The following is a 26,293-nucleotide window of genomic DNA, read 5'->3' on the forward strand; positions in this document are numbered from 1 at the left end:
TTAATTTTTTAGCTTCAAATGCGTACTATTACAAATAGTGCAGGTATTGTGCATATATTTCTAGAGAACAAACTGATCGTTTTAGAAAACTTTGAAGTAGTGTTGAAGAATTAGGTCAATAATACATTTGACTGTTTTCCCAAAAACATGGATTTGGAAAATAAGCTTCAATAAAATCCATGGATCTTGATGACCTGGAAAAATGAATTACACTATGGAGTCGCTTAGTGAGATGGATGGTGTATAAATTTGATAAATAAACACATGTATCTGTATTTTACCCTTAGTACAAATCAAAATGAATACACTCACGCACAAAATCACATTCATACATACACACAAACACATGCATATATCATTGTATCAAATACATTGAGAATTAAGATGTACTCCTGGGAATCACTGATTCTGATTTAATTTCTAAGTATTTAATCACTTTTTCTGCTTATGTCACATCACCAAAATTAGTATTTTGTTAAGAATGTTAAATTCTGCATTTAAAAACATTATGTACAACACCTAATAACTATGTATATTTAATAGCAAAAGAATATATTAGTATCCATTGGAGTAATAATAATAATAATAATATATATCTTAGATGCAAAATCAACAAACAAGAAAAGAACTAAACAATGTACCAGCAAACTGGAAGAACAGGTTGGAAAATAAGATCAACATTCTAAGATGAGCTGAAAGCAAGCTAAAACAGATGAAAGAAGCTGAAGAAAGAGAAGACCAAGAATACTTGATCAGAAATGTCACTTAGAAACAAGGAACATTAAGGAATCACTGGATATAATAATGCAGCAAATAATAGCTATAGCCAAGAAGATCAACAGATATAAATCTTGAATTGCACACTATAGGCAGTTACAATAACAGCAGAAATGGTAAAGAAAGGACAGGGAAGATCAAGAATTAGTCAGCACCAGGTGAAGGGGAACTGCATAGTTTTCGGTTGAAACATCTGACTGGTCTATAACCACTCATTGCCAAGTCAAACACTAACAACCAGATCCACACAAGTCGAGTTCAAGCTAACTATGTTATTGTATTCTTCCTATAATACAGGAATTTCCTCAGATTGCTTACCTTCTCATGGGAACATAGATAAGGTTCTATGGAGTTTGGGGGGGGGGTAATCAGTCCTAGATTCTTGTGGCTGCATAATAATTCAAGGCTAATCTGTCACTTGAGTCCTTCTCCCTACTTCCTAAGAGCAGTTTAACAATATACTGCAAGGAGGTGAAATTGAAGTTTGATTAACATCTGGCAAAAACTACCTGATAATGAAATATCTAGCAAAAGGGGCAGCACCAGGCAACTACAGGCCAGCTACATGTAGTTGCTAACTGATGTTGTACTGATGTAGTCCAACACTTTCTGGTTGAAAATAAGTGTTTTCTATCTGAGCAGAAATGAAACTACTCAAACAGCAGATGTACAGAAGATCAGCTCCTAATTGACAAAAACAGCAAGAGAAGGAAGACAACTTGAATGTTGCTTGGATTGATTACAACTCTTATAAATAAAAGGAGTCAGCAGAAACATTTGAAAAGATCAAAAACACAATGGAGACACAGTTACTGGTCAATAGTAATAGACTGGGAAAGATTAACATCAAGAAAGAAATCTTTCAAAGAGATCACTATCACCATTACTGTTGGTCATTGTACTGATTCCTCTGTCAACAGTACTCAACAAGTCAGGCCATAGCTACCAAACAACAAAAACATCCACAAGGCTATCTCACCTCCTTTATATGGATTTTCTGAAGCTCCATGGAAAAACACCATCTGCAATGAAATCTCTGCTCAACTGTCCATGTATACAGCCCAAGTATTGCAATGGAGTTTGGATTGGACAAGTGTTTCACATTCTCCATCAACCCATCAATGTGAGAAAATAGTGAAAATTGCAGGAATCAAGATGTCCTATAGAAATAAGAACAAGAACATTTTCTAGTTGAAAATGATCACTATAAATACGTGGGCATGCTTTATGCTGACAATATCAAGCACACTAAAGTCAAGAAGTGAATACATCATGAGAGTGAAGAAAATATTAGTTAGTTGAAATACCATCAAAACAATAGAATATGTAGACAGTGAAGAAGACAGGGTTAGAGTGAAGCTAGTACACCATGAAGGCTTAGTGAGTACTGAGGAAACCAAACTGGCCTACTAGAAATACCAAATGAACAGAAAAGAGACATGTCAAGAGAAATGATTACATGGCTAATATATTAAAAAATATTGCAGTTTCTCCAAAATATTGTATACAGTGCATGCTTTTGTTAAATCTTAGTTTTCTAGAGCATCAATTGCATTGTGTGTGTGTGAGAGAGAGAGAGAGAGAAGGTGAAAATCAATTTTCACAATCAATTGTTAATTGAATGTATTTAAGTAAACAGCAATTTTTGGGCTAAATAATTTTATTGAAACAATTTTAACTTTTTAATATCTATACAGCTAAGCTATTAGTAGTTAATCTCCTAAAATATTCTCTATTGCTTTTTGTTGTTATTGTTGTTGAAATTGCTTGCCCTTAATAGAAAGCAACATGTGTACATCCTGAAAACTCATTTCCTTATTTAACATGGGCATCCTTCCTTTACTGAGAGATGCTTCCTCTTATATTAGGGAAGTTAGAAGCAAGCTTTTGTGAGTTCTTAATGGCATATCCCTTCCAAATGACCTTTGTCCCGCGCTAACAGTTTCATGGAGTTACATAAAATATTCAGGAATATATAAATGCAAATGAAATTTAAAAAGCATGTCATTTTCATGCCATATAGTTTAATAGGGAAAAAAATGACACCTTTTATGCTGTGATAACAGTAATTACTTTTTCTTGACTCACAGAATTGTATAATTTTATGGACTAGATTTAAACGTTGTTCAGATGCTTTGGAGAATCCAAACCTTTAAAACAAATGCAAAATAACTCTGATAAAAACATGGTACAGTATATACACACTAAGCTATATATGTGGGCCCAATTACTTAACACTTTTTCCAAAATGAACTAAACACACATCTAAAAATGGCAAAGAGTGATGTGCAATTATCCAACAAATTTAGTTTAAATAGGTCTTTCTTACTGATTATAATATACTTTTAATTAATTTTTTTCCTTTTATTAGTTCCTTTGAGTTTTAATACCTAATGTTAGCAATGTCCAGATGAAATCAATTTTAGTATCATGGTATATTTTTACTATTATATTGATGAAAAAGTAATTAAACTTTGAAAAGAGACTTTCCTTTTTTAAAATTGCTAAAATTATATCTTTGCATTTTGGTGAAAAGTTTTTTTTGTATGTAAAGAATTGCTGTAACTTTGATTAATTAAAATAAAAACATTCTGCCTTGATTTTAACTTGCAGGTTGGTTTTTTTTAAAAAAAGTAAAAGGATACTTAGTTCTTTCTTCAACATGTGCAGAAAAATAACACTGTTGATTTTTAACTTTTTGGTGCTGACTTTTGGGGACTTAATCTTAGAGGGCTGCAAAAATGGGGCTCAACATATGTGGCTAGTGGACTATGGATTATTGTCCTTGAAATTAAATCAATTGGATCATACTGCTTGAAGTATTGGATCATACTGCTTGAAGTATTCAGATATAATCTGCTCTACAAATCTATAAACGACAGTTTATCTCCAAACAGTTTTGCCATTTTTCTTGTCCCTTTATATTGCAACAAATTACTTAACACAGATGACAAGTATTACAATTGTGTGTCTTTAGGAAATACCTCAGTAGCTCTTTCTTATTAAAGTAGCATGTCATTTTTTTCCTTCAGGCTTCTGCATGAGACTGAAAAGCAGTGAAAATATTATTCAGTCTGCATGCAAAAAGAAAAAGAAAAAGCCTGAAAAAGAACATGGCTGTTTGAATTAGTAGCAATTCACATAAAATCTGAGGTATTCTCAAATCATTTTAAAAGCTGCACAGCCCTACTAAGTAGATGATTAATGAAGAAAACATATTCATTTGGAGATATACAGTACATTAAACTCTGTTATAGTCAGTCTGTCTAGTATTGGTTCTTTAGTATTATAAGGTAAAATATAAATGTGTATCATTAAGTATGCTCTGTTGCAGTTCCCACTAAACATGAGAATGCATATTGTGGAAACTGAAGTGACTTGTCTCTGCCTAAACTATCTTTCCTCTCTGCCATCAATCATTTTATGGAGTAGATTCCACAAAAGAGGAGAGGTTAGATGAGGATAATAACGAAGTACTATTCCTATGAGATGAAGTACTCTGTTTCTATACCTCTCGTCACATAGGAAGAATGATGATTATTTTGTAAGTTGTTATTGGGCTTATCCAATAACAGTTAGACTTTGCAGTCTATATGTAATGAAGCTAAACCTCTGCCTTAAATCTAGTCCAGGGTATCTTCTAAATTCAATCACATTTGAACACCATTGGATACAAACCATTATGGGGCTGCTTCATTTGAAGAGCGATGTTCTTGATTTGAATTTGGGGAAAGAAATTACAGGTGCTGGGCTTTCTATCAATTTTATTGTGCATTTTTCCCAGTATTCTTTAACGATATGGAAGAAATATTTCTAGCCAATTTATCCATAAGGTTTACTGAGGAACTTTACTGGAAATTTGCTGGAACTTTCAGAGGAAAGAAAGGCAAGGAAGGAGGGAGAGAGGGAGGGAGGAAGGAAGGAAGGAAGGAAGGAAGGAAGGAAGGAAGGAAGGAAGGAAGGCGTGAAAGTATCATTTCAGTACTTAAGTGGATGCTAGAACAAATAATGTATAATAAATTATATCTATTGGTATATCCAGTGTCTCCATTCGTTTTCCAGCTTTATTATTCAAGATTCAGTTAATTCTTGAATTATTTTTACACCTTCTGTAGTATTATACAATACATGTGAACCACATCAAGCCATATATTCTGTTTCAAAGATTTATGTGTCTTTTGTATAAATCATCCCTCCAAAAATAATTCATAGCACTTCTGTGTACTCCATTGAAGTTATTAGACTTTATATCAATAAAGCACTTTTAAATTTATTACTTTATGCTGCTTTTTAAAAAGATTTAGTCTATGACATTTTATAGATTGGTGGTTTTAGTAGTCAGCAGGTTTTTCAACATGATAATTGCTCTGTGGCATTAATGTAAGAGAATGTTGAAGCATTAGTTTATTGAAATGAAAATAATCTACCTTCTTTTCTTAGGGATATTATAAATAGACTTGAAAATAGTAACAATCTTAGTCTGCTACTTTTCGAGTGTTCCTTTGAAATTCTTTAAAACAAATGATTCATCAAATAAGCAAGAGCAAAGGAAGAATATGCCAATTTGTAGAATTTGACTCCTCCTAATCAGAGCAAGGCTGCAGGATGTTGAGTTCCTGCCCTCCACCTGATTAAAGCCAAATGCACGGTGAAATGGCTGGGACTAAGAGGAAGCGCCAAACACTTCACAGTTGGGGGCAGAACAGCAAAAGAATAGAAAATGCCCCCTTTACCTTTGTTATTTTTCTGGCTTTCACAGATAAGCACTTATTTCCTGTAGTATTTGGACCTTAAAGAAACTGTGTAGTATAAGATAGAATTTTAAGTGCCTGATCTTGACATTTTTTTTAAAAAAAAAAATTCCCTGATATTGCAGCTGATTTCAGAATAGCCAAAATTTTGTTGTTCTTCATTTCCGCCTGTGTTTCATTTCATTTGGTTTCTTTTTCAGTGGTGACTGTAAGTACCAAGTTGTTGGAAGGCATCTTATCTGTCTTTTTTCAAGTCATAACTTTTATATAAAAAAGCAGATTTAAACTAATTTGCCACCTGGCTCATTTTGGTATTCCCATCTCACTTTAGAGTTCTTTACAGGTTCTTGTATTCACATTTCCTTTCCAATGAAGATGTGCTAATTTGCTAGTCTTTTCTTTAGTCCATGTAAATTTTACATAATTCTATTGGCTGGAAGAATTTCTTCAACCTTAAGGCTTTTTTTTTCATGCTTGATAAGTTTTTCTTGAGGAAGGGATGAGCTGTTGAATATTTTTCTGCTTGCTTTTCCAAAGTGTATTTTTAAAAATTAGTTGGGGGTTTATCTTAATATATCTGTTTTAAACAATTTAAAATGAAATTTCTATTTGGCATTTGTATACAGATTGCAACATTTTTATAACAATACAATGTACAATATCCTGGCAATCTTATTTTGAAAAGGCAGCTGAAAAAAATAGTGTTCCTTGATTAACAGAAATCCAGATTCCTCTTAGTTACCTTGAAGTAATCACAATCTGTTTAAATCTTACTTATATTATAATATTTTAATAGATTTTATTCCATTGCCAGTATTCTTTACTTACTTTACTTAGTTGACCATCTGAAAAGAATGATGTTTCTTATAGTATTAAATTAGTAAAGAAAACTCAGTAAAGGATTTTGTTTTATTTTTATTTAGAATTACAGTATTTTAAAAAATGAGTTTAAATAGCTGGCATTTTTACTCATATATCATTATGCATCTACAATCACGGTAGTTGATAATATTAATCCCTATTATAATAGCTGATGGTTCTTATTGCTTATTAAACTGTGATATGTATAGTCAAATAAAGACATTAGATGAGAAACTCTGCCCCTCAGAATTTTTAAAAATACAATCTCAACATAATCAACTTTGAGTCCGGGTGATTTCATGAATGTGTCATATGCACACATATGACCCTTTACTTGAACTGCTAGCTATTTCATAGCCTATGACCTGAAATTTGAGAATTGAAAGTTGATAAGCTTTTGGAGATAACTGCAAACATTGAACAGTAATAGGAACAAAAAAGATTTCAGAAGTTCTTTATCACTGTGGTTATCAGAACAAATTATTGAAAGCCTGATAGAATATCTTTCTACTACATCTTATACCAAGCAAAACTGAGGCAGATCCTTTTGAATTTCTTTTTCGCACTTTCTTCTTTATCAGGACTAAGTAATCTTTTATGAAACTCCTCCCTTAACAGATTGTTTATCTCTCCCACATTTCCAGGACCAGGTCTGCTTTCCATCTTAGTGATTCATTTGTAAATTGCTGAAAACATCAATTATTAGCCACGCTTCCAATCTAAAGAATAGGGGTATGAGACACAATTATGTCTCCCTAAGTGACCAAAAAGTAGCTATCAAATTATCAGCTAAATTTGAGGAATACTCTGTTGCCATTATTAAACCAGCTGTGTTGGTTTTCTGTGTCATGGTTGAATGCCCAATATGAAAAGAAAATGATTTTAAAAAACTGTTTTGCCTAGGGCAGGTGAGACTCAAGTTCAGTGCTATACTCAGCCATAGAAGCTTGATGGATGACTTTTAGCAAATCACTCACATTGAGCCTAATTTATTTCATAGGACTATTATGGGGAAAATTGGAAGAAGAAATGTCTTGGGTTTCTGGACACAAAGCAAGATTAAAAAATAATCTCATTTAGACTTTTCTTAAATGATACTCTAACTCCTCATTTACTCAGTTTTGCATTCTTTTAAATTGATGCTTAGCTTCTGTTCAAGTGCACTATTCCTGATCAGAATATTTGTAGGAGATGCTGAGAATGAGATATGGATATTCATATTTGGGATTTACTTTCCCAAAGGTTAATAAATAGAGCGTGTGTATGGGGGGGTTAGAATTCTAGGATTCAGGAAACTAGAGAATTTAATTTCTATGGGCACTTACTTAGGTTTCCTTCTTTATATAAAAAAAGTTTTATGTATAAAGCTTGTTGTTTTAATATGTGCTGCACATATGGAATAGTACCTTCATGCCATTCAACAATAGATATATGGGGTAAAAGTGGCTATAAAGGATGTGTATTATGACACTTTCAGAGAGAGGAACCTCAGACATTTAAAAAAATCCAAGGAATTCAAACTATAAATATGTTTCAAACTATAAATATCGTATTCAATTTCATTTGTTTTGCTTATCCATCTGGTAGTCTACTGGTATCTCAGCTATAATTCTGAAATAGTATTTATTAGTTGGTAGTTCTAGTTATGTTAACTTTCCTTACTGTTTTATTTCCCTTCACCCTCCCTTTGTAAATAAAAAATTCATAACTACAGTGAAAAGAATAAGTTTTGGAGAATTCAAAAACCTGAACATTTTCTTGGTTTTTTGGTTGATCCTAATAAGGAAAAAGGTATTGACGGGAATGTTTGTTTTTACCAACCATATCTACTTAAAGGTATTGCTAGTCTTTTCATATATTAATATATTTCAGCACATAGAGCTGCACATTACTCTACACACAAAATTAATTATAAATTGTTAAAATGGTCACATTTATCTGTTCACATTTTATTCACCGCCATTGATTCCCATGATATCTATAAGGCAGAATTAATTGGCTATGCTTTTACAGCTCCCCTGTGGAAGTTTTTTTTAGTGGTTCTGCAAGGCACCCTGCCTTTTGTAAAAAGCATTTAAAGCATTTAGCACAGCTGGGTTTCACTATGTATGAAAACTTTTAGAGCACTATAGTGTCACTAATCATCAGCACTGCTACATTTCAAATTTTATCTGTCCTAGCTGCAGCAATGTAGAGATGGTGAGATAATGAAACTCAAATAAATATGTTTTATAAATATATTTGTAAAGTATGCATTGTACAAAAACTTGACTTTTCCTAATGTTAAAATTATTGTTATGATTCTAAAATATTTTTAATAAAATCCCCTTTATAATGCTGACCAAATTAATTAATGGTGACAATAAAATAAGGAATGTGTTACTATAAACCTAATTACGTTAATATAATTTTCAGTGATCTTTATCTCTCAATAAAATATTTAGGATTATGTTGAATTCAGGAATATATTGCAGTCAAGGTTTATAATCATTATAGAGCTTATCTTCTAGAAAATATCACCCTGGGTATTTTTCATATTATTTCTGAAATGATTACTGTTAAACATTGAAATATAGATTCATTAAGAAAACCAAAATCATGGCATCCGGTCCTCTCAATTCCTGGCAAATAGATGGGAAAGAAATGGAGGTAGTGACAGATTTTATTTTTCTGGGCTCAAAGATCGCCTCAGATGGCGACTGCAGCCAAGAAATTAAAAGACGTTTGCTCCTGGGCAAATCTAGACAGCATACTAAAAAGCAGAGACATCACCCTGCCAACAAAAGTGCATATAGTCCAGGCCATGGTTTTCCCAGTTGCAATGTATGGCTGTGAAAGTTGGACCATAAGAAAGGCTGAGCGCCAAGAATTGAGGCCTTTGAACTATGGTGCTGGAGAAGACTCCTGCGAGTCCCTTGGACTGCAAGGCGTTCAAACCGGTCAGTCCTAGAAGAGATCAACCCCGACTGCTCTTTAGAAGGCCAGATCCTGACTTCAACTCCCAGAATTCCTGAGCCAGCCATGCTGAAGAGAAATGGAGAGGTTTCCATGCTGAGCCATGCTGGGTGAGGAATTCTGGGAGTTGATGTCCACGAGTCATAAAAGAGCCGAGGTTGCCTACCCCTGATCTAGGGACTGTAATGGGAGGGAAATTGGGAGCTTCATAGTTAATTTCTTCCAGTATCCTACTGCCTTGCCTATTTAGTTTATAGTTTAAGCCCTTAGTTTGTAAGGTTTTATTGATGAAAAATATTTTTGTTCCTAGAGAATCCAACCAACATTTAAGTCCAGAAGGAAAGAGGCAAAATCAGTATCAGTTGCATGTCAGTGTCACATGGCCCTCCCTTGTAAAACATATAATTTTATTATACTTTACTTTTCTATTTCTCACCTAAGAAATTTTTTAATAGAAAGAGTATTAATCACAGCTGTAGAAGAGCAGGCAGAGCTGGGGGCAGAATTAAGAGAGAACTTAGCCTAGAATCATTACATGTCTACAAACACTCTAAATCCACCCCCTCCCTTGAATTCCATTAACTCTTGTCTTACACCAATTTAGTATTTACCATAATTCTTGTGTATAGGCTTGAGCAATAAATCTGAACTGGAACTTATGTGTGATCCTGATTGTTTGTGCCTGACATTTACACTATATTATCAGAAGAAGAAGAACTGGAATCCATGAAAGAAAGAGTTTTACAATTTGACTGTATTAGAATGACAGTATTACCTGATATAAAAGTCTCATGTTTAAGATGACTACATATCTATATGCCACAAGATATACCTTCCAGTTGGCTGAGCCTTAAATTCTACTTTGTGGATAGCATTGCTTTTCATTTTGCATTTTTTTCTTTTTTTATCTCCTCAGATATCGTTTGATTTAGCAGAATATACAGCAGATGTTGATGGAATTGGCACTTTACGATTACTAGATGCTATCAAGACATGTGGTCTCATAAACTCTGTAAAATTCTATCAAGCCTCAACAAGTGAACTTTATGGAAAAGTGCAAGAAATACCTCAAAAGGAAACTACTCCATTTTATCCCAGATCTCCATATGGTGGGTGTATTAATTTCTTGACAGATTCAAAAGAACCTCTTATAAGTGGATGCAACATCACAGTTTTTGAGATTGGAATCCATATTAGACGTGTCATTTATTGGTGCAGTAATTTAAAAGTTTAGCCTATTTGTTTTGAAGGACTTTGGAAAGTTAAAGTCTTCTTCAGGTTGAATTTAATTTCCATTAATGTCATGAATGTATCTGTGTAGCTTTTGTACAGTAGTATGAAAGTGGTATACTAGGGCAGGGGTTCCCAACCCCTGGTCCGTGGACTGGCACCAGTCCCCAGCATGCCAGCAAGCGGGTCGCACAAACAAGCAAAACTTGCAGGATGCCGGCAATATTCAAAACCACACCCCCTCTGGTTCGTGGAAAAACCTTTCTCCATGGCAATGGTCCCTGGTGCCCAAAATGTTGGGGACCTCTGTACTAGTGTGTCCTCCTGATTTATCTTTTGACTGGAGGTTTCCTATCCGAGCTTCTGAGCCAGGTAACATTGTCCAGATGCTGCCAAATTAAAGGCTTTTGTATAGGATGCCAAAACAAAGGTTTTTTTCCCCCAAAAGTTCTGTTTTGTGCAGTCATGTATTTCATTTTTAATCCATTATCTTAATCTTATCTTCTTGTCTTTATTTGAATTACAGAAAAACATTTATTTTGTCTGCTTACTATTATTTTAATTGTGGAAAGATTTATTTATTGTTTATTGATAAACAGCATTTGCCATTGTATGGGTACTTAATTTTTTTATTTATTTACACAGACTGTACTTATTACATGATTTCTGGTATCATTCATTGCTAGAAATGAGCTGACATTATTTTTCTGTTTTTAATTCTGTTTTTATTTATTTATATCTCTGCCTTTATTTTTCTTTTATAAATAATTCAAGGGTGAGAACTTACCTAATACTCCTTCCTTCCTCCTCTTATTTTCCCCACAAAAAAAACCCTGTGAAGTATCTGGGCTGAGAGAATGTGACCAGCCCAAAATCACCCAGCTGGCTTTCAGGCCTAAGAACTCACAGCCTTCTGGTTCCTAGGCCAGCACCTTAACCACTAAACTATATGATATTCAAGTGATTATTTGAATGAATTTTATTTTATGGCTATCATGTACTCTATGATGAATTAAAGGAGACTTTAAGTATTATAGCATTAAAACAAACTGGAATTTCAAACCAACTGAAATTGGTTTGAAATGCAACATTGTTTTAAGTAGAGATTCTATAGTGTGATTAAGAATTAAGAATTCTTGTTTAATGCTTGAATATCGGTTATACTTATGATAGGACATGATGAGAAAAGTCTCGTAGCACTTTCAGTGAGTGTGGCGGCTATTTTGTTCCACATCCGTTTATATTAACAGAAATTGAAAACATGTCTGAAACCAGTGTTCTAATGAATTATTTAGAAATGATTTTTATTGGCTTTTTCTTTTTGGTGTGGATGTATGAGTGAATATATTAAGTTTTGTAAAATATTTCAGTAAATAATTAGAATTATTGTTTCAGGGGCAGCCAAACTCTATGCATATTGGATTGTGGTAAATTTCAGAGAGGCCTATAATCTCTTTGCTGTGAATGGTATTCTTTTCAACCATGAGAGTCCCAGGAGAGGTAAGGAGCACGTCTAAACATTTTCATTACTATTATAATATCTAATATCTAATGTCTGAAGAGAAATACATTTCTGTTTAACTAATTGTTTTTGATAGATTCAACACTCTTTATAATCAAAGCTTTTATTTATTTATTTATTTATGAGACTTATATACCGCTTTAAGTGCAAGCACTCTCTAAGCGGTGTACACCAGTAAGCAATGTATTTATTTACATTGCCCCCAACAATCTGGGTCCTCATTTTACCTACTCCGAAAGGATGGAAGGCTGAGTCAACCTTGAGCCGGTGAGATTTGAACCGCTGACCTGCTGAACACAGTCAGCTAAAGTGGCCTGCAGTACTGCACTCTAACTGCTGCGCCACCTCGGCTCATTTATATGTAACCTTAAGGTTAAAATGGTATATAACAGTTCAATGGCAATTAGTTCAGACTTTATGGGATATCTTTCATAGTTAGCACAATAAAACAAAATTACCATCTGTAAAATTGTGTAAGATATAAGCACTATTGAGAGAACAGAATTTTGAGACTTCGATTTCAATTCTAAAAAATTCCTATGATAAAATTCATGTCTATCATGAAACCACCTCTGGCCTATCCTATAGAGATTCATTATCTTAGTTGTATATTTTTAATGTTACAAAATGCTTGTGCTGTTTTGTTCAGAGTTCATCTGTTCATACAAAAAAATAATCAGGGTTTAGATTAACATTCATATTGAATAAAGAGGGCATAAATAAAAGTTTTCCAACTTAAACATTTATTTGAGGATAAACAAGAAAAGAGATAAATGAGAGAAACCAATATTTTGGGAGTGGGCATTTAAAATGGTTAAAATAAAATGAAGTGAAGTTGCTTTTCCATGCCAAATTCTTCCCACTTTATTCATAGAGTTATATCAAAATACCATCGCTGTTCATTTATTTTTACTTTAAATAACAAACCCCACTGTTATCAAAAACACACTTTCAGGGTTTCTAAAATGTCCCCAGTTATCCCTGGAAAGCCAGACACAATCTTTTTAAAAGGAAGAAAGGAATAATTCTACTTGTCGATGAGTTATAACTTTCAAAGAAGTCTTTTTTGATACAGAAATTAGTATGACTGTAAGATATTAAAAAAGAAAGATCCCAGTTTTTGTGGTTTCTGATATTTTTAAAATTGAAAATAAGTTGGATTTCCTATGAAAGAAGTTTACGGTCAGATTGCCTCTTTAAAGAGTGGTATGATTTGGGAAAAGAAAAAAGAAATCTGTATTCAATGCTGCTTTTGATCTATAAATCTTTGACATTCTGTCTAATTCTGAGACTATTTCCAGTAGATATTGTAGCCAGATATTATGTGTATGTGCAAGCACACATATGCTGCACATATATATACAGTTATGTATACTGTGCATAATCACAAATAATTATAGTTGTACACATATATATGTCACTTTTTCTTGTGAACATGAACTCACTTTGAAAAATCTATGTATCTGCTTTTTAGAGTATTAAAAGAATCTAAAAAAATAGCTTTGTGCTTAGAGAGCTAATGTGAAAAATCTATTTTTTAAATTCTGCAAACAATGCTGAAATAACTATATGACAGACCAGTCTTTCACTCTCAGCCCTAGACTGGAAAGGAAATAAAGAAAAAAAAAAAATCTTCCAATCCACATTGGGCTGAAATAATAGATTGCAATCCATGACCTGAATGATTTGGGTTAATAGCAATAGCATTTAGATTTATATATGCCCCATAGCACTTTGCAGCACATATTGGGTGGTTTACAGTGTCAGCATTATTTGCATAGTACCCCCAACAATCTGAGTCCTCATTTTACCAACCTCGGAAGGATGGAAGGCAGAGTCAACCTTGAGCCCCATCAGGATTGAACTCCAGGCTGTGGACAGAATTTGCCTGTAATTCCACTTAACCATTGCGCCACCAGATTTCCTTAGTTGTCAATAACTGACAAATACTGTAAATCTCTTCTTAACAGTACCTTCCTTTCCAGGACTTACAGAAAGGTTCAACTCTCTTTGCTTATGTAAGTTTCTGAATATCTCTTTCAAGGCCATCTCTGCACTACCAATATTGGCCATTGTATCGAACTAAGTTATGTATGCAACAGAAAAAGAAAGGAAATCCTCAGCACATTGATCAGTTCAGAGATCTATAAGTCTTGCATAGTTTTTCATTCTGACTTGCTTTTTATATCACTTGAAGTTATTGTACATCAGTCAGAGACAAAGATAAGCATTTAGAACATCTTAAATACTTTATGATAGAAATGTTATTGCTAGCTTTTTTCATGAATTATATGTCACTTTAAATTTCTTCTAGAAATAAAATTACTTTCCTCACTTTATAATTTAATTGTACTAATAAAATGTATATAAATAATAACTAGATGCCAATTCTTTAAATAAAATTGATTGTTTCTACTTATATTAACTTTTTTCCAAAAGTTAGAATCAAGTGGAAAATATCAGCTTTTCTATATTCTAATATTATTTTAAACATGATAGTTAAAGTTTGGAAAATGTATATTTATATTCCATGAATGAGAAATAATACATAATTATGCTTTATTGAACATATATAAATTAAAATTAAAATGTTGAAATCCATTGGGAGTTAAATTTATTATCATGCAAGTGGACTTTTTTTCTTCTCTCTTCTGCCGATCCTGCATCATTTCCAGGTCTGCCAGGAACATAAAACATTATCAGAACTCCGTAAAAAACCTAAATGATCCCTCTGGTAATATTTAAGAGAATCCTCTATCACTGAAATTGTCCTAGAGTATATAAAAGGATCAGTTTGAACTTGTTTCTGTTTTTTAATGTAATAAATAGGCATGAACATTTTTCCTATTTTTTTAATGCTCCCTTGAAAAATCTTGAACGTCTTTCAGTAAATTGCATTTCACTGCCTCCTTTTACTTTTTTTTTTTTTTTTTACATTTAGAGCTAGCTCTCATATATTAAACATTTTAAAAGGCTCATAAAGCAGCTTTTCAAGTGTCCTAAAGTAGAAAAGGAAGGTAGTTTCCTGGAAAGCATTTAATCTTTTCCATTACTCTATGCAGAATTGGTTGTTAGTTTAGTAAAGTGTTGTTAAAGCTTCAAACAAACGTTTTCAGTTTTTTTATGAGAGGGAAATATTTTTCTTAAATGTACTGTAACATTTATTAGATTTAATAAATGAAACCTATTTAAATAATTGTTAATGTTATGTTATTTAAAGCAAGAAGTACGAATACTAACATCTGAGATTGTAGTTACAGGCTTCATGTATCTTACTCTGTATAACTAACTATATTATTATAAACCTTAGTATAGGGAGCATAAAAAATAATCAAGATCAAAGACTCACTTTGAAAAATGACTTATTGCTTTTTAAGGGGTGTTGTTTGGACTCATCTACCAGGAGGTCAAATATTTTTACCAAGTGATACAATTGCACAAAACTTTTAATTAGATATTCTTACTTCTTATCCTACTTTGAGTAGGGAGGGATTGAAGGAAAAGAAGAGGACAAGGGACACAGTTATGGTAATGGTAGCAATGACTGCACTGTCGGAAGACCTGAAAGACTACTTTAAGGATAGGTTGTCATGGGGAAAAAAAAATCTATCTATTTTGTCATTAGGAGTTGAAAATAACTTGATGGCATATAAACAATCAGTCAATCAAATCTTAAAGCCCAAGAACTGGATCTATTCAACATCTGGTTCAAGACTGCAACAATTTTATTAAGGTGGCAAATGTATTACTAATGTTTTTGTTTATTTTTTTACATTAGTTATTTCAAGATAAAGTTCACTTATGCCCATAATTAGTTAGTTGCTTTGGATTCAGATATATATGTTGTGTAATTCATCAGTAGTATGTGGGAATAGTAGGTATGAACTCCTCTTCCTAACATTTTCAATTTTCCCTGAAGAAGTAATGATTGCAAAATGAAAGTTGTAATTCATCCAAGTAGATCCGAGTTTCTAAAGATCACTGCAATTTATGTCAACCACAAGAACACTAAACAATCAGCCAGTATATTCCCCATGATGTGCCTGCTTACTCTCTTGTAATTCTTTCCTATCCAATCTCTCTACTCTGCAAGAGGGAGAAAAACAAATCAGGCACAGAAGAGATTGCCTAAAGAAATTGCTTGTTTAGGCAATCTTTCCATGGGGGGGGTAGAATTGGTCAGACACAGGACAGTATATATCAATTGACTGTAATGATGAACACATAATTGAGAAACACTGAAGGTTGTAAATGCACACCTTGGTTGCAAAGTTATTTTTTCAGCATTGTCGCAATTTTGAACGGTTGCTACCCAAGGCTAAGCAAGGTCTATCTGTATTCTAAAGTCATTTCCTATAAATAGAGCCTATTTTTATGTACAAGTCTACTTTATATAAATAACTTAGCAAATCTGTATGCAAAATAACTAACTTTTCTAACCTTGTTAATCTAAGTTCTTTACCTTTAAATGGCATCATCAATAGGATAGAACTTTACTTTGGGGTAATTCTGCTTCAAATAATTACAAGAAGTCAGGATGATTGCTGTGCCTTCTTTGACATATGCACATTTATGCACTGATAAGATTTTTCAATCATTTGACTGTTGCCTTATTTTATATTGTGTTTCTGGAAACTTAATGCTTGAAATAATTTTTTGCCTCAAATAAATTATTCTGAACACCAAAGCTTCCATCTTTGGCTGCTTTGAAAGAAAGATATTTACTGAGGAAGCAGAGCTCATGTGATTGATGTACTGGCAGTCGTGTGATAAAGCATGATCAAACTGAAGTGATTGAAACAAGGAGAGCAGTATGAAAAGATTGTCATAATCTGTATTTTTTGGATTAGTTATAGGATATATATCGGATAATTTTTAATTTCCTTATTTCATCTTTTGTCTTTATTTTAGGAGCCAATTTTGTAACTCGAAAGATAAGTCGTTCGGTTGCTAAGATTCATCTGGGACAATTGGAATGCTTCAGTTTGGGAAATTTAGATGCCAAGAGAGACTGGGGTCATGCCAAGGACTATGTTGAGGTATGTGATTGCTAAAAGGCCTACTTTAAAACAAGGCCGTTGTGGGGCTTATTGCAATAACTTAAAAGTAAAAGTATGGCCTGAAGGCATCTGCTTCTAAATCTAGCTTTTCTCCCTGGCTGCCTGAAGAAGACATAGGATGCTACTATATGCATAACCTGAACATATAAAGAAGTTTTCAGGTTCACATTCCTTACTAAATTCCTGTGGGAAGGAGTAAAAACTAAAAGACCTCTTCTGCCTCAACAATATATTGTTTCTTTGAGATCAGAAGATTGAAGTGCAGTGAACTTTTTTGAGATCCTGTCTATATTGTGGAATTTTCTTATAGTAATGAGAGAAACAAGGCTAATGTTAATCTCAGAAAACATTCTAATTCTGATTCTGATGTGGTTGTAATATTGTTAATGTTTAATATTTCTTCATGTTAAAACCATTCAAGAAAAATTGTTAACATGGCCTATATAAATACTGTAGAGTTTATGTTTTCTTTAAAAAGTCACCTGTGTTGAATAGTTTCTTTTTTCTGATCTATTTTCATATGATTATGAAAATTTTTGAAGTTCTATATTTCTTCAATAACCATATAGGTGTATGATCAGAAGATGAATAACATATACAGTATGGTCCACAATATATTTATAGAGATCTAATTGCAAAGGCTGTCATTAAGACAATTAGGAAAGCATAGTTTGTTACCAGATAATTTGTATTTTCATATCTAGTCATGTCAACCAAAATAATCTGGCTGTAAGAAGTATCTCTTAGAGATGTACAACATATTTTAAATATATAATTAATAATAATAACTGTTACTATTAATTCAACTTGTATAGAAGATCTGCTCAGAACAGATTTTTTAAATCTTTCCCTGCTTGCCCTTCTAATTATCTTTACAAATGTGGCATCTGTCTATATGATTCTACGTGTATAAGTGATTAGATATTAGCCATAAAATAAGCTAACCATGATTTCTTAAAAAAAATGACACTGAACATTGTGTTTCAAAACTATGTTTGAAATGATCTTATTTATGTCACTTGATTGGGACAGAACTAGCATGCTTAATCTCAAGTTGATAGAAAACTATGGAACAATATTTCTGTTAAAATATTATATTTTAAGTTTTAGATATTGTACTTGGAACAGGCATAAGCCTTGCAAGTAAGTTTTATCCATTATTCTGTATTAATTTAAAGTGGAACATTTAAAATTAACTGAATTACTGGCAAATGGGTAATTTCAACGTATATTATTAAGTCTAGGAAATTATACAATAAACTATTGCACAGAAATATATTGAGATTTGATAAGCTTCTTCAGTTCTCCTAACAACACTCTTTGCAGCCTAAATTTTCTTATAATATAGAATGTATAGACGTTCTTTTCAACATAATAATTTGTTTTGATAGAGTAATGCCAGTGGAAATTTTAAATGAAAATAAGGATGCATTTTATTTAGCAGCTAGTTTCCAAATGTGCTGGCCACCAGATAAAAATATATTCTGCTGGTATTTTCACATGGATTACACACTGGTAATGTAACTCACATTCCAGTTTTTTCAGGTATTTGAGAATTGTCACAAAATTGTTCTGACATAATTCTTAACTGTGCTGGGCGTCATCTTGAATGTTTCCCCAAAGATTAATTTTTCTGTTTTTGTTAATTTCATGAGACCCTGAATTTCTGCAATGCAACTAATTGCCATCTATAAGAAAAAAATTGAAATAAATAACCATTTCAGAATTTAATGGATGGAAAACAAACCTCCAAAATTTGATAGTGAATGTAATTTCAGAGTGTGAAGTTGCAGAACTGTGATATATTTGAGAAGAAATTTAGGAAAACTAAGCCAGCCACCGCATTCCTTGTATTTACAGTACAGCTTGCTGCAAGCAATTTGATTTTCAGCAGATGTTCAATTTTCTTTCACTGCTGGGTGATATATAATAAAGGAGGAAAAAGAAACCACCTTTCTCCTCCTAAGCATGGAAGGAAAGGGCTGATGGAGAGGAACACAAATCTGCCAATAAATCTGATGGTCTGTCTGAATGTGTCTTTTTCACATTGCAATGGGAAAGAAATTGATTCAGAGATATGTAAGGGGAGAAGGGAGTATGGAGAAATAATGATGATGATGATGATGATGGTGGTGGTGGTGGTGATGGTGGTGGTGGTGATGATGATGGTGGTGATGATGATGATGATGATGATGTCAGTTGCAAAAGGCGGCCTTAGTAGGAACTGCTTCCATCCTGCGACGATATCTGTAATACCATCAAACATCCACATCTGCCTATCCCAGGTCCTTGGTAGGGACTCGATAGGTAGTCAAAAATGCCAAATCCAGTCTGAACATCTGGCTGACTGTGCGATGATCAGTAAAGTTGAAAGGGACCTTGGAGGTCTTCTAGCCCAACCCCCTCCTCAGGCAGGAAACCCTATACTATTTCAGAAAAATGGCTGTCCAGTCTCTTCTTAAAAACTTCCAGTATTGGAGCATTCACAACTTCTGGAGGCAGGTTGTTCCATTGATTAATTGTTCTAACTATCAGGAAATTTCTGCTTCGTTCTAGGTTGCTTCTCTCCTTGATTAATTTCCACCCATTGCATCTTGTCCTGCCCTCAGGTGCTTTGAAGAATAGCTTGACTCCCTCTACTTTGTGGCAACCCCTGAGATATTGGAACACTGCTATCATGTCACCCCTAGTTCTTCTCTTCATTAAACTAGACATACCCAGTTCCAGCAACCGTTCTTTATATGTTTTAGCCTCCAGTCCTCTGATCATCTTTGTTGCTCTTCTCTGTACTCTTTCTAGAGTTTCAACATCTTTTTTACATCATGGAGACCAAAACTGGATGCAATATTCCAAGTGTGGCCTTACCAAGGCATTGTAAAGTGGTATTAACACTTTAAGTGATCTTGATTCTATTCCTCTGTTAATGCAGCCTAGCACTGTGTTCATTTTTTTTGACAGCTGTAGCACACTGCTGGCTCATATTTTAGGGATTGTCCACTAGGACTCCAAGATCCCTCTCAATGTTACTACCATTGAACAAGGTACCACCTATGTATTTGGTCTTTCTTGCCTAAATGTAGAAATCATTGAATTTCACCATTGAATTTCATTTTGTTAGATATCGCCCAGTGTTCAACTCTTGTCAAAATCCTTCTGTATGTTAAGCCTATCTTCTGGAGTGTTGGCTATTCCTCTCAGCTTGGTGCCATCTGCAAATTTGATGAGTTCCCCATCTATCCCCTCATCCAAATAATTGATGAAGATGTTGAAGAGCACTGGGCCCAACACAGAGCCCTTGGACCCCGACTGCACACTTCTTTCCATGTAGATGCAGTTCCATTGAGGACCACATGCTGAGTACGGCCGGTCAGCCAGCTACGAATCTATCTGGTGTTGATGCTGTCTAAGCCACATTTTTTTATCTTTCAAGCAATATGTTGTGGTCTACTTTATATAAATACCTTATTGAAGTCCAAGTATATGATATCCACAGTATTCTTCTGGTCCACTAATTTTATCACCTGGTCAAAGAATGCAATAAGGTTTGTCTGGCATGATCTGTTTTTGACAAACTCATGTTGGCTTTTGGTTATGACTTAATTTGCTTCTAGGTGTTCACTGATTCATTGCTTGATTATCTTTTCCAGAATCATCCCAAGTATTGAGGTCAGGCTGATAGGTCTGTAGTTTTCTGGATCTATTCTTTTTCCTTTTTTGAAGATGGGAACTACATCTGCTCTTTTCCAGTCTTTTGGTAGTTCATTGGTGCTTCAGGATCTTTGAAAGATATAGTTCAGAGGTTCTGAGATCACATCTGCCAGTTCCTTCAGAACCTTGGGGTGTAATCCATCTGGTCCTGGTGATTTGAACTCATTTACCATTTTCTTGCCTATTTTATCGTGTTTTTACAGTACTGTTTTTGATAGATTGGACTATTTCTTTCCTTTGTGTAAAGATGGATGCAAAAAACAAGTTAAATAGTTCTGCTTTTTCTCTGTTGCTTGTCACCTTCTTGCCACTTTCTCCCATTAATGGACCAATCATTTCATTATTTTTTTCTTTTTTTATATATGTTGAAATAAGCTTTTTTGTTATTTTTTTTTACTTTTGTTGCAAGCCTTAGTTCATTTTGAGCCTTAGCTTTCCTTACTTCAGGCTCAGGCTATTTGCTGATATTTGCAGGCTCAGGCTATTTGCTGATATTCTGACTTAGTTATGTGCCCCTCTTTCCATTTTTTATACTTGTCCTTTTTATCTTTCAGTTTATCATAGAGTTCTTTATGCAGACACGTTGGTTTCTTTTGTGAGCTGTTATTTTTCTTCTTCATTGGTATTGTGCTAGACTGGGCTTATAGACTGGGATGAAAACAAATTGTATGATACTTTGAGTGGATGGATGAATAAGAGGACAGAGAGCATTGCTATGTGTGCAGAAGGGAGGAGGAGAAACATGGTTGAGGTTAAGTAACCCTCTAACATCACTGACAATTGTTTGTGTAGTGCATATGCACCATACTGAGATTGAAGAAATATGGTGCAATTATATTCCTACTTTCTCTTGGCTTTGACCCGGTCCGCAACTATATAAGCTGTAACTATTTTCCCAGAGAGAATATAACCTTGAATCCAAAAATGTTGTCCATATTCTGCAGTAAGCTACAGTATGTCTGTATAAGCAGCTGAATGGACAATATGGATTGGTAAATATGTTTATTAAAAGTAAATTAATATTAGTAGAAACAGTTATACACTATAGACTGTATTTTATTCAATATGATGCCAAACTGCAGGTAACCTGGATGTAAGTTTGAGATTAAGCAAAATAATCAAATATAGCAAGAATTTTTGTGTCTTGCTTTGTTATATAATTTCTTTTTATTTGGGGTAGCAATAAGCCATCTGTAGATATATGTTAATACTTATACAATAGTAAGTATTTATTAATCAATTAGTCATATCACAATAAGAAAAAGAAACATTAGATGTTTATATACACACATTCTTCTTTCTGCCCCTGAAACTTATTTTCTTAGTACAGTGAGAATGTCCTTAATGATTCAATATCATCTTTTAACGTTTCTTAACAAAGAAATACTGCTAATAATGCCAACATTTTGAATGGATAGCAAGGACATGCTGTTTCTAAAGGTGTAATGAGATTGATTGCAGTTAGGCAAGGTTGACAGGAGAAAAAACATTAGGTTCATGGTCTAGAGGTGATAGTGTAAGCTGAGATAAGTCTGAAGCAGAGTTGTCCTAGTCATCATCTGTTTTTTCTGTTCCTAGAATTTATTATTTCCATTCCATTCCTAGTAACAGAAATAAAATATAAAGTACTATATTTAAATAGACATTTAATCATCTCAGTATTTTTAATTAACATATTGTATATTAGGAACTATTTATCAAATATATGGAGAACAGCTCTCAGTGTCACTTCTTTTCAGTGTATGCTGTTGCTTCTTACTCTTTCAATTGTATTGTCAAATGAATAATAAGGTATAGTTCACCTTACTCTCCTATGAGGTTTTTGGATATATTTTCCAGCCTACTTACAGTACAAATCATTGTTATTAAATTAAATCCATAATATAATGGATTTTTATGTAATAATTATGAATGTGTGTGGGGTGTGTGCCTTCAAGTTATTGCTGACTCTCATGCTTGCCAGGACTAGTCCCGGCTAAGGTTTTGGAAGTAGTTTGATATTGCCTTCTTTCTAGAGCTGAGAGAGAGTGTCTGGCAGGTACAAAGGGTCTCCCAGTGCTTTAAGAACTATACCAAACTAGCCCTCATGTAATAACAACAATAACAACAACAACTGCACAAGACCAAGCCTTAAGGACAAATGCATATAAAGTCAAAATTGAGAAGACAGCAACAGACAGTAAGTACCGACTATGCAAAGAAGCTAAAGAAACAGTGGACCACCTGGTAAGCTGCTGCAAGAAGATCGCACAGACTGACTACAAGCAGTGGCATGACAAAGTAGCAACAATGGTGCATTGGAAGATCTGCAAAAAATATCATTTGCCTGTAAGCAAATCTGGTGGGATCATAAAATAGAGAAAGTCATAGAAAATGATAAAATTAAACTGCTCTGGGACTTCAGAATTCAAACAGACAAGCACCTGCAACATAACACCCCAGACTTAACAATTGTCGATAAGAAAGACAAAAAAGTCTGGATAGTGGACGTGGCAGTGCCTGGAGATAGCAGAATAGAAGAGAAAGAACTGGAGAAGATAACAAAATACAAAGACCTACAAATAGAAATAGAAAGACTGTGGCAAAAGCAAGCAAGGGTAGTACCAATAGTAATAGGCTCCTTGGGTGCAATCCCAAAACAACTGGAGCACCACTTGAACACCATTGGCATTGACAAATTCTCTATTAGTCAATTGCAAAAGGCGGCCTTACTAAGAACTGCTTCCATCCTGCGACAATATCTGTAATACCATCAAACATCCTATCCCAGGTCCTGAGTAAGGACTCGATAGGTAGACAAAATGCCAAATCCAGTCTGAACATCTGCTGACTGCGATGATCAATAATAATAATAATAATAATAATAATAAAGTTGGAAGGGACTTTGGAGGTAATCTAGTCCAAACCCCTGCTCAGGCAAGAAACCCTATACAAGTGATGGCGAACCTATGGCACGCGTGCCAGAGGCGGCACTCAGAGCTCTCTTGGTAGGTACACCTGCCGTCCCCCCAGCCCTGTCTCCACCTGCGGCCCCCTCCTTACCCCGGGCACGGTCCACACAGAGAAGCGCAGCAGAATGGCAGCCGGACAGCGGGGACAAGACTTCGCGCTTGCTCCCCATTGCATGCAGATGATGCGGGGCATGGGCGGAGGGCATGGCCACCATGGCGCTGCTGCAGGCTGTGGAGGCAGTGGGTGGCCCTGTGGGCAGGCGGGAGTAGGGGCAGGGGGTGGGGGCAGGGCAGGCAGAGCAAGAGGGGGGCAGTTTAGGGGCACTCAGTTTCTAAAAGGTTTGCCATCACTTCCCTATACCATTTTGGACAAATGGCTGTCCAGTCTCTTCTTAAAAACTTCCAGTGTTGGAGCATACACCACTTCTGGAGGCAGGTTGTTCCACTGGTTAATTGTTCTAACTGTCAGGGAGTTTCTCCTTAGTTCTAGGTTGCTTCTCTCCTTGATTAGTTTCTATCCGTTGCTTCTTGTCCTGTTTTCAGGCACTTTGGAGATTAGCTTGACTCCCTCTTCTTTGTGGCAGCCCCTGAGATATTGGAATACTGCTATCATGTCCCCCCTCATCCTTCTCTTCCTTAAACTGGACATACCCAATTCCAGCAACCGTTCTTTATATGTTTTAGCCTCCAATCCGCTAATCATCTTTATTGCTCTTCTCTGTACTCTTTCTAGAGTCTCAACATCTTTTTTACATCGTGGTGACCAAAACTGGATGTAGTATTCCAAGTGTGGCCTTACCTGTACATATATAACATATGTAACATTGAATTACTTTTGGCGTTATACAGAAGGGACTCAGATCCTGCATGTCTCCCTCTTCCAGTGGGATTATTGGTTGAAAACCCTTTATTCCATGTCCACTTAAATTTAAATATCCTACTAGATGTTTTACGTTCTGTATACTTGTGAGTCACTTTTTATTTCTTCTATTCAATTGTGTCTGATTCTTGGGGACTACCTGGACCAGGGGTAGGGAACCAGCCATGCTGACTAATGAATTCTGGAAGTTGAAGTCCACAAGTCATAAAAGAGCCAAGGTTCGCTACCCCTGACCTAGACAAATTCCTGCAGTTATCTTGGCAGGATTTGACAGAAGTAGTTTGTTCTCGCCTACTTGCCAGGGCTGAGAGAAAGTGACTAGTCCATGGGTAGGCAACCTCGGCTCTTTTATGACTCATGGACTTCAACTCCCAGAATTCCTGAGTCAGCATAGTTGAAGTCCATGAGTCATAAAAGAGCCGAGGTTGCCTACCCCTGGACTAACCCAAGGTCACTCACTTGGCTTTGTGCTTGGACTAGAGTGAACTAGAACACATCCTCTTCTCATTTCTAGCCTAATGTCTTATCCATTGCACCGGACTGATCCTAAGAAGTCACTCAGATTCACCCAATTGAAGTGGTACAGTATAAAAGTAGTTTAAATAACTAAGTAAATAAAATATATTCATTTAAAGTGCTATAAGGAAACCAGATGGAGGAGTTTTAGTTTAATTTAAAACTATTGTTATGTTTAGCTGTTAAAATGTCCATTTTTAACATTTTAACAATTCATTGACGTGTTTTTTTAAAAGAACTCCTGAGGTTATGATGTTAAATGCACGGCCATGTTAAAATTTAAATCACCTTTCCAACGATATGATCCCTGCTTTTAATAGTTCGTTGTGTTACCTCTGTAGTCCTTGAATTACAGCCACAATTGGGATCAGAATTTCAGTTGCTAAGGAAAGCAGCTCTTAAGTGAATCTTGTCGAATTTTATCACCTTTTTTTCCTTCAGTTGTTAAGCAAGCAACTGCAGTTGTTAAGTGAACCTTCTCTATTTCATGGCTACGTTTCTAGCTGCAGATCAGTGGCGCTCCAGAGCTTTAAAAATGGGTTTCTACCCTTATATTTATCAATATATATTTACAGATGTCTTCAGAAATTTATTTTGACTGATATGCCTCTAGAATCTGTGTGTTGAGAACTTCATGCTATGAAGGGAGACGAAGATGTGAGATTTATATAGGGCAAGATTGGCAGCAAATAGCCCTGTGTATTTTAATGAAGTATTTATATAAATGTCCCTATTTATCATTTTCACCGAATTGATTGAAAGCAGGGGAAGGAACACTTTTTCACATTGCCACATGACATGCTGGAATCAGTGAAACAAGTAGTAACCTTTGGTGCTGGTTGTTCATTCAAACTACCTTTTGTTGTGATGAGCGTTGATCATATTCCTTGACAAAGTTATGCAAAAATTCTATAGGTGGATATATGTTAGTTGGCAATAGGAGACTAAAAGTAAAAAGTAGGCAGTGGTTATTTTGACATAAATAAAGTCTCTATTTGAAAGTGTTTAATTTAGGCAAGAAAGTGATTTTCATAATGATACACAAGAGCTCTTTCTAATCCAAATCATATGGCATTCATTTA

The 26,293-nt window shown here is 34.6% G+C and overlaps 1 protein-coding gene across 2 annotated transcripts in view; it reads left to right on the forward strand.

The window, feature by feature from the left end:
• GMDS (GDP-mannose 4,6-dehydratase) overlaps window positions 1-26,293 on the forward strand; it is a 273,055-nt gene that overhangs the window by 49,813 nt on the left and 196,949 nt on the right. For both annotated transcript variants that reach the window (XM_039319712.1, XM_039319713.1), the window contains exons 5-7: window positions 10,261-10,453; window positions 11,970-12,074; window positions 17,008-17,135. In XM_039319712.1, coding sequence (XP_039175646.1) covers window positions 10,261-10,453; window positions 11,970-12,074; window positions 17,008-17,135 — 426 coding nt within the window. The remainder of the gene's footprint in view (window positions 1-10,260; window positions 10,454-11,969; window positions 12,075-17,007; window positions 17,136-26,293) is intronic.

The sequence above is a fragment of the Crotalus tigris genome, unplaced genomic scaffold, assembly GCF_016545835.1.
Source record: "Crotalus tigris isolate CLP2741 ecotype Arizona unplaced genomic scaffold, ASM1654583v1 scf7180000023608.1681014, whole genome shotgun sequence".
Classification (NCBI taxonomy): domain Eukaryota; kingdom Metazoa; phylum Chordata; class Lepidosauria; order Squamata; family Viperidae; genus Crotalus; species Crotalus tigris.